This window comes from Coloeus monedula (assembly GCF_965178545.1).
Source record: "Coloeus monedula genome assembly, chromosome: 10".
Taxonomy (NCBI): Eukaryota; Metazoa; Chordata; class Aves; order Passeriformes; family Corvidae; genus Coloeus; species Coloeus monedula.
This window is the reverse complement of record NC_138790.1, coordinates 5,925,408-5,935,249: the sequence shown is the minus strand read 5'-3', so window position 1 is coordinate 5,935,249 and position 9,842 is coordinate 5,925,408. Positions and strand designations below refer to the sequence as shown.

General features: G+C 49.1%; 1 protein-coding gene across 1 annotated transcript; it reads right to left on the bottom strand.

The window, feature by feature from the left end:
* Positions 1 to 7,022: 7,022 nt before the first annotated feature.
* Positions 7,023 to 8,658, bottom strand: LOC309576755 (transcription cofactor HES-6-like; the record flags this gene model as incomplete). The annotated part of the gene is made up of 4 exons (XM_082288268.1): positions 7,023 to 7,468; positions 7,876 to 7,954; positions 8,100 to 8,195; positions 8,599 to 8,658. The coding sequence occupies 4 exons, from the start codon at positions 8,656 to 8,658 to the stop codon at positions 7,023 to 7,025; spliced, it is 681 nt and encodes a 226-aa protein (XP_082144394.1).
* Positions 8,659 to 9,842: the final 1,184 nt, after the last annotated feature.

Here is a 9,842-nt window from a genome sequence, read left to right as displayed (position 1 = left end):
CCAGGGTGAGGGTCGAGTGTCCCCTCTCTGTGGCAGGGTCAGTGTGGGCCATCAGGAGAACACTGGCTGCTGTTTTACACAGTGGTGTTTGGGAGAATAGCCAGAATGGTTTTCTTCCTCCACTTCTTTCTGAGACCTCCATCAGAGCAGATACTGGGTATTCCCTGGGGTCCCTGTGATCTGGAAAGTAATTGCAGCCATCCTGGGACACCTTGGGAAGGCTTCTGCTGCCTTCTGCAGCTGTAAAAGCACCTCTGCTGGAGAAGATCGGAGTGTGGGAGGCAAAGGGCTGGTAGTTGGAGGTGTTTTGCTGGGAGGTGCAGAGCGGCAGCCACCTTGCTGCCAGCAGTACTGCTGGCTGCTGTGCCCTGGCTGTGCTGCAGCTGGGCTGAGCAGCCTGACCAGGAGCTGCACTGGGCCAGGGAAATACCCCCAGGAGCTCTTCCAAGCTCACCACCTTCAGGCTCTGTCCTTCAGCTACCGCTGACCTGGGTACAGCAGCAGAACCACCTGGCGAGTGCTCAGAGCAGTGCCAGTTTCCCTGCAGCTGTCAGAGGAACAGCTGGAACAGAAAGCGGCTCTTTTCAGTCTCAATTCCAAAGTTTCCCGCTCCTTCTTGTCAGCCGGGGGTATATCTCAACCCACACGCTTCCTGCATGAATCACTGGTGCCTGGAGTGGCCAGGCACCGCCTCCAGCAGGAACGGGCAGAGCCCGCTACTCTGATAGGGACATCACCTCCCAGCCGGTTGATAAGGGGCCAGGATGGGAAAAAACTTCTCATGAAAGCAGCAGAGGGTCACTTCTCAAAACAAGGCATCTCCCAGCCACAAACTAATCTTCCCAAGCACAGCTTCCTGCTTTGATGTTACCTTTGTGTTCGCTGTTGGAGGATAAGCAATGCCTGATCTGCGGGGCACATGCCCCTCATCGGTGGGGCGAGTTCAGAAAGGGCTGGTGCTGTGCACTGAGTGAGCTGGGCAGTCTGGGTCAGGTGGGAAGACCTGGGTTGACAGTACCATTGCCAACACAACGGCAGAATAGTAGGAGAGCAGTTGGGTGTCCCATGGCTGGTGGGGAATGTGACTTGGAGAAGGCTGAGAGCAGTGGGGAGGCTGGGCCAGGCACTGCCTGCCCTGGGGCAAAGGCTGCAGTGGTAGCAAGGGTACGTTTGCACGGAGGAACATGGCAGAGGCAAGTGCTGGACTTGGGAAGGCAGTGGCACAGGGATTCATGTGCCAGTTGGTTGGAGAGGTGCTTTTCAAGTCCTGCCTCATCTCTTTAATCTGTGTAATCCCTGGCATCTTGCTGGTGCTTTTCATCTGGAGATCTCCGAGATTAATACAGTCATCACCCCCCAGCAGGAGACTGGAAAAATTCAGGTGCAGAGCAGGTGGAGGTGAGAGCTGGGACTAAAACAAGAGCATGCTTAGCATCTGCCCCACTCTGTGCTGCTGTAACTGCATCTGCTCTGGAGAACCACGGGGCTACTGACACCAGGTCCAAGGCTGTGGCTGAGGTCAACTGTGCTGGTAAACTCAGGGCTTTCCTCTGATGTCTTGGCTCTGTGGTGGAAAGTGCTCTCTGCTCATGGATTCTTATGGTTAAGGCAGGACAAAGCCCTGGACTCCTGCAGAGGTTTTCTAACAGGTGTGTTCATGAGGGCAGTGCCAAACCATGGGAAATGCCAGGAGCCACTGGTCTCCTTTTGCCCAGAGTATTTCGACAGCAACGTGTCTGGTTTGGAGAACCTGTCTGTCCAGATATTGCTTTCATTTTGTGTTCAGTGACCAGACTGTTCTTCTCTCACACCTATCTATCATAATATTATCTCAGCACTTTTGAGGAGTACATGAGGTGATGTGATTGCTATCCCATGTGGATTGCTTGTTCTCACAGCCTCTCCAGTGGGAAGGGTACTTATTTTAAACTGCTTTGCTTTGTACTTTAATACCCACAATAGGCTAAGGAGGGTAGGGCAGGGGAAGGGCAGGGGACAGAGAGGTTTGAGGTTGTGTGGTTGCTCCTGAGTGGTTTCTTCCCACAGTCCCAGAGGGACCCAGGAAAGTCCCAGCTCCTACACAGGTTACTCTGCCCTTGTTTTTGGAGCTGCTCTGTCCCAAGGAGCTCAGCCATGGCTCTCCTGCCTCATTTCACCATCCTGCCTAACATCTTCTCTTCTCACCTGTGTGGAAGAGAAACAGCTTGAGCAGTGGGAGATGGTGCGAACATGGGAAGATGCTTCTGGGGCTGCCAATTAGCCACTTTCAGGTTATGCCAATTTGAGTGAGAAGTTGTCCTACAGCAGACTCCTGCTGCTGTGAAGGAGGAGGAGGCTGGACAGGTGCAGCAGCAGAGAGGAGGGGGTTTGGAAGAACTCCTAGTAAAGGAAGGGCCAAATTGGTGTTGGTTTCTCCATCCTTCCTCTTGCTCCAGCAAGTCATTCCCTGCGGAGCAGTTTTCCAGTAGCCACTAAGCTTCTGTGCTGCCATTTCCCCATGCCTCCTTGGGAAGGGACCCTGGAGAGGTGGCATCATTCCTATTTCTCCTCAATGGCATTTTGCAGAGCAGAATGGACAGTCCTTCAGCCCTGAAGAAGAGCCCTTTGAGCTATTTCTAGAGGACCCAATCTCTTTGTGGCAGCAGGTGTGGGATTGATTGAAGAAGTCCATTTGCTTGGTGGACTTGTTGGAAACTTGTTCTAATATGCTTTTTAATTCCAAATATGTGGTAAGATTTATGCAATTTATGCTACCTAATGCAGGAGTCATAGGAGAGGCTCAGAGGAAAGCGTTCCCAGGTTCTGGTAGGTCCGTGGTGATGCCTCAAGCCACGTTCTCACCAGGACTTAGACTTACAGATGAAATATCTCAGCAGTGCAGAACAGATCCAGAGCTGACTTCAGCTTCTGCTGCATTATTCATGAGTATGTGAAAGCTGTGAAGAATGTGACAGACTTTGGGTTAGGTCCTTAGCACAGCTTTTCTTCTCATGAGATGAAATGTGAGCATGTCCCTCTTAAGGCAGGAATGCATACGCTGGAAGCTGTGGGATAATTGCATATATAAAGGGAAAGTGAAGTCTTTGGTGTTCTGCTGATGGCGGGTTTGTTTTCACTTTCCTCCCAAGAGGATCACTTCTGCCAGTGATCTGCAAGCACTCACAGCCATGGCAGTGTGGTTCGAATCAGTCTGAAAACAATGAATTGCTTTTGCATGGGGTTTTGCAAGGCCGCTTGCTTGGGAGTGCAGAGGATCAGGAGCCCCTCCAGGCCCACTGGAGAGGTCACCCTGGCAACACTGAATCTCCTTTTGGCCAAAGTGAGCACTCAGCAAAGAGGTCAGCTGAAGATATAGCTCATGTTCCCTTTCAAGGTGCTGTGCTCAGCCCTCTCAAGTAGTGATGTGCAGGGGCTCAGCACCACTCCTAAATCCCTAAAGCATTTTGGCCTTGTTACTGAGAGTGGCTGTGGAACCCTCAGGGTGGGAGGAGGAGTAAGGGAAAAGGCAGAGATGCTCAGAGGCCCCAAGGGCTGTGCGTGTCTGGGAGAAGACAGCATGGCAGGGCCCCAGGTTTTGTTACATACTGATGAAGCTCTCTACTTTCCTAGTGGGAAAGGATTTGGTCCTGTTTTCTGAGAAATAAGTGAGAGTTTTCCTCTCGGTTTCCATGAGAGCAGGTCTAGGAGTGAAGTTTATATAAAGGGAACTGTTGTGCATGTGGGTGTTTCATCCACCTGGGCTTCTATTGCTATAAAAATCAGTAATTGCTTTGTATTGAACGCATGTGAGGGTCCTGAGCCTCGGGTCCAGCCTTTCCCACATCTCTGTGTTCACAGCAATTGACCTCTGCTTTTTAATTCTCCATTCACAAATACACGTCTGGAACAGCACTTTGGCAGGGGACAAAGCCCAGATCTGCTGCTGTCCCAGCCCTGCATGTGCTGGGGAGATGCGATGCATCTTGTGACTGCTTCCAGCAAACAGGTCTGTCTGGCCATGCCTGAGCTGAGGAATCTGGTCTGGGTGCTTGTGTTGGCTGTTTTCAGCCTGCACGTGAGGTGCAGCCTCCCTGCTGTCTGTGCCTCCAAACCCTGTCTGTGCCTTGGGAATGCAGTCCCAGCTGGGAATGGGGGTGCAGCCTGCAAGGTGCTCGTCTGGGTGCTGGGGGATCCATCCCCGAGCTGTGCTGTGGCACCTCTGGCAGTCCAGAGACACAGCCACTGGTGCCGTCTGCAGATGTGAAAGCAACATCTGTCTGGGCTCTGCTACTGTGTCCAGAGCCTGTGTGGGGGACAGCTTCATTCACCAGGTGATGAGGACTGTGCTCTCCACTCTGCATTGGCCAGCTGGCTGAGGGAGCTGCTCTATTCCTTTTCCTGGGGAGAAGATGGTAGCAGCTGGCAATGCTTTTTTGGGTTGTCAGTGGAGAGGTACTTATATTGAAGAGCAAAGTACTATTGCTCTTGTACAGTCCTGGCTTTGGTAAAACCAGATGGGTTTGAAGTAAATATGGAGCTCCTTTGTCAAACATAATTAGAAGCTGAAATTCATGTGTTTGAAGTACTATGAGTAATCCTCTGCCTTTCTGCAGAAACATTGTTTTTTTTTACTGAAAACTAGTGACTTGCAATGGATTCCCACTGTACTGGTTGGATAAAGGACAAGGAGGTCATAAAAAAAGTCACTCTTTGTTTGAAATGAAGGCAATGAAAAATGAGTGTCTTGTACTAAAACTGTTACTGGAGATTGTTGGCCAAGTATTGCAGTCTCACTCTCCTATTTTTAAAACTCTCTCACCAGCTGTGATGTGACCCTTCCCTCCACACCCACAACAGAAAAAAAGCCCTTACTGATTAGAAACAGGAAATTATAAAACTCACTAACGACAAAGTATTTTCAAAGACACAAAATAAACAAGCAGAGATAGTGGGAAATAGATCTTTCCTGCTGATCTCTTTTCAGCACAGTAACCATAGCTAATAATTATAGTCACTGGGGATTTACAGCTTTTAGAGGGAATGTATGTTTTTAAGATGATGCTGTCAAACTGTAGTAAAATATTTTCATCACAGTCTCTCCCAGCATAACAGTAAGGTGGCCACAAGTGTCATGAGATGCATTACTGACACCATCTAGAAGTATAAGAATACTTCAGGCCCTATCTGGGGTAGGGAGCGGCTCTCCTTGCTGGTCACATTGGTGTGCAGTGGAGGTTCCTCTGGTGGGTGCAGCTGTGGGAGCTCATATGGGATGGGGTTTTTATTTGAACTCAGCAGTGTGTGTGATAGTAAACTGGGAAGATCTTTAATGTCTTTTCTCTCCCAGGATTTCGCAGTTTTCTTTGCCTGATTGGTTTCTCTATCCATGAGTTTTCTGTGTGCTTCACCACCGTGGTTTGCTTGGGGTGGCCCCACTTCCCACCCTCCTCTGGATCTTTGCGGTGGGATGATGATGATGGTGATGATGATGATGATGTGTATTTTCCACATTGGTGATCACTCCAAAGGGCCCCATCAGGAAAGTGGGAAGTCTTCATTTTCAAGCAGAGGGTGGAAACTGAGGTTGAGGTGAGATCTGTGGAATTCTGTCTTTACCTGACACCTGACCCCATGGCTGAAGAAACCTACCTTGCCTCCTTGCAGCCATGTGTAGGCCAGTTGTTTCTCCTACCACCCCTATGCCACTGCTCCTAATGGCTATTCGAGAGGGCAGGATAAAAGGGAAAGCGTCACAGAAAAAGATGCTAAACCCGGAGGTGCTGGTTTTCACTCCTTCGGCACCTCGTCAAATGGATCTCGCTGCATAATGAGCCCCTCTGAACTGCGGGGCCATTCATTAGTATGCGTGGTGTTTGTTTAAGAGCTCCCTGCTCTTTTATTTCTGCTGTGAGGAACTTTTAACTGCCTTTGAGATGAAAAACGGGCACCAAATGTTGCCAGCAAGCGAGCAGATTTGTCCCAATCTCCTTGGTCCAAATTGCAGGGAATTTTACCTTCTGCCCTTTAGATGATCTTTGTGATTCAGTTATAAGTAAAAGCTAAAGCATCGACCCAGGCTGATAAACCCAACTCCCTGTTTCCTTCGTAACTTTTAAAGTGTTCCTGTGATCCAGGCAATGCTGTCTCTATGTGTGGTGCACACTGCTTTCCTACAAAGTGTCAGGGGCAAACCCCAAACCAGCTCTTTCAACTGCATTGAGGAAAAACTTTGTGAAAGAAGAAAACAAAAGCAGATGCTCAAACACTGTTTATTCAGAGCACATGGGACAAGGCTGGGAGAAATGTCAGTCGTTATCGTCAAAAGGTTTATTTAGAACTTTTAGTTGTGGAAACAAAAAAAGTCCCTAAATATAACTATATGTAACATACATATATATATACACACACACACACACACACACAAGTTTAAGAGCAATGTCAGGATGTCTGGAAACAGCACAGCCAAAGTGGGCAACCCAGAGAGCATTTCTAAACAGCCTAAAAAGTCCAGACCAAGTCTCTCCCTTTCTCTCTCTCTCTTTTTTTTTTTTTTTTTCTCCTAATCATTGCAGCGTTTTTACAGGACTCAACACAGGAATCTTCTACACTGCACATGGATAATAATAAAAATAAAAAGCAGAAGAGACCAGTCGCTTACCCTTTTATCCAACAAAGGGATCTCAATGGCTTATGTGAGATCTGAAAGGTAAATTTGATGCCAGAGAGGGTCGCTGCTTGTTGTCTTGTATTTTTATTAATAGAAAGTTAATTATTTTAGAATGTAAGACAAGAAAACGATTTAATTATTATACACTAAAGAGCATGAGAATATTCTATACAATAATTTAGATGTATTAAATAAATAAAAAATAATAGCAGCCTTCTACAATGCAGGCTACACATAGGTTTACTTCTGCTTGAAGTACCCTGGTCTTTAGTACACCTACAGGAACAGATTTGCTCCACAAGTGTTTTAAAGAAACATATCTATAAGATACATACTTAAGAGTGTCTAAGGTTAGGACAAAAATTGAAAACACACTTTACCATGGTCTCCACATATCTAATGACCCCATTCTAGGGTTGTTGTGGGAAAAATTCGGCTGCAGAACCTGTCTGGGAGGTGCAGCATCAACCTGGTTGAAAACTGACAGCAAGGGCAGCTGGAAAGAATTTTTGGAAGCTTGCTTGTTCTCCGCAGGGTACAGGCGCTCCTGTGATGGGTTTGTCCCTCGAGTGCTGCCCTTAGGGCTCAGGGGACTTTTCTGTGTCAAGAGAGGCTGCTGAGCCGGGCTCAAAGACCTCAGTGCTGCTTTGCAGGTGTCTTCACCAGACCTGGGCAAGGATTTCAGCAGGTGGTTTAAGAGGCGTGCCCCGAGGGTCTTGTCCATCCACTCGCAGGTGAGCAGGAGGTTGTGCACCTCGTGCATGCACTGGATGTACCCAGTGCTGTACCTCTGCTGGGCTTCCAGACCCACTTTGGAGTCAGCTGCATAAGAGAGGAGACAAAGGGGAGCTGATGAGTGGATGAGAGCTGCCCGGGGTGTTCCTGCTGGGGGTCACTGCTGAAGTCACTGGGCTTTACTAGAAGATGCTTCCTTTGCACGGGGAGGGTGAGCAGGGAGACCCCCTGCCCTACTGCCTGCCGCCAAAGCAAAACTGCACCATAAAGCAGAAATCGGCTCTGGACGGAAAGAACACCTTCCGTGGATTAACCAGTGCCCAGCTCCATCTCCCCATCTAGTGGAGAAAGCCAAACGCCAGCAGCAGCCTGGGCCTCGGCCGGTTTGAAAGGTGCATGTGCCAGGCTGCCAGTGGAGCAAACCTGCTGGCACCGGCTAAGGGACTGGGAACAGGGTTAGGGACAGGGCACAGGGTACAGGAGTGGGCACTCACCCATCATCTTGCTGCTCTGGATGTTCTGGAGGTGCTTCACGGTCATTTCCAGGATGTCTGCTTTTTCCAGTTTAGACTGCTGATGAGGAAAGAGCACAGCAGCTAGAGGCAAAGACGGGTTTGCACCATGCCCAGTATCTCTAAAGATGAGGCATTTCCCTTTCCCCCACAACCCAATTTCCCACCAGCAAAAGCACAAAAAGCCGCACAAAATGAGCACTTACATCCAGGTGAAATGCACCCACAACAGTCTCCTTTAGCTGGTCTAAGCAGTTATTAATCCTTTCCCTTCGCTTCCGCTCAATGAGGGGTTTCCTTAACTGGCAAAGAAAAGGAGCAGGAAAAATTGCAGTTGATGTTTTCATTTCCCTCATTTCCCTGCTGCAGTTCAGCAAGGCCAGAGACCCCTCCCCTGTGTGAAGCCAGTGCAGGGTGACACTGCTCAGCAGGGACAAGATGTGGTTGGAGTGTGTGCCAGCTCCAGCCACGGCCTGTCCCTGAGGTGGCATTACCTCTCCTTTCTCCCGCTTCCACTCATTTCAAACAGAGTTCACCCCATCAAAACAGAGACAAGGCATAGAAAGGAAGCAGAAAAACACCTGCATGAGTTAAATTCAGAGAAAGCATCTTTCTAATATGAGAAAAAGCGTTGTCCCCTTTCTGTGTCCTGGAAGCAGTGGCCCGACACCCCTCATTCACATGCCCAGGGCAGGGGACACCTACCTTCCTCTCCTCCTTGGTGCTGGCGACCTTGTGCGTGCCGGCGGTGGCCGCGGCCGTCATCCTAATGCAGGCAGCCGGCCCGGCTCCGGCAGGACAGGACGGGACGGGAAGGAGGCGCTCGGGCAGTGGCTCGCTCCCTTTCCAGATGGGCTCTTTGCTGCTTCGCTGCTCCTCGGCTGTATTTATAACCCCGAATTAGCATGTGAAAGGCAACTTTCCTTGGCGGGACTTCTTTTCCCACACGAGGGGTCGAGCCCGGAGGTTTGTGGCCATCAATCAAAGCTGACAGGTCACTGCTTCTTTTCAATGACCACGCCAGCCCCCCCAAACGGCGACAGATGTCCAGCCTCCGACGCTGGGCTTTGGAGGGATCTTTTGTTAGGGAAGAAGGGAAGGAAAATGGGCGCGCTCTGAGCAGCTTGCCCGGCTCCTCGTTCAATTTGCACAGATTCCCAGGGAGGGAGACAATAGCCGGGAGGCGGTTGAATTACACCTGGGAAAATGCCTTCTACTCATCTTTTTCTCCTCTATCTCCTTGAAGTGATGCCTATTTCTACCTGCTAACCTGACCCCAGTCATTTCACATCATTGTAACAGCCTCTTAATTTAATAATCGAGTACTTCAGCTAGGACTTCCTGCTCCCAGGGATTATTTTACAAGGAAATGATGATCGATTAAAAACTGTTGACAGCAGACACCCGTAGGAAGGTTGTTTCCATCACAGAAATCCTCTAGGGAAAACATGGGAACTTTATTTACCTCGTGGGAACCTGAATTATCTGTTGCACCTGTGTGTATACAGGAAATATGTAACTCTTCTAGTTTTTGCCTGCTCTGTAGAATTTAATATTAAATTTACAGGGTATTGAAGATGCAAACAAACCTAGAGGTGAGTTAGTCCTGTGGGAGCTTTACTTCTTTGATTTTTTTCCCCCATGCTGAGAGCCTTGGGTGCCTTTGTGAGGAAGGGGATTTGTCTGTTTGCTCCTCTGGAATGCTGGTGCAGGAGAAGAGGGGCCTTTTGAGGAGGCTTGGTGTGTGGTGAGAATGCACTTTTATACTTCCTCACTTCTGCCTGGTTTGGGGGAGAGTATGAAGGTGTTTTTCATGACCTTGCATTTGCTTTCTGACAGTTGCTTTGCTAATGAGCAGGATTTGGCAGTGTCCTGTTGAGTCGCACAGGTGAAGCCCTTTGGATTGGTGTCAAATGTGTCACCTTGCTGAAGTGGAGAGGAAGCAGCTG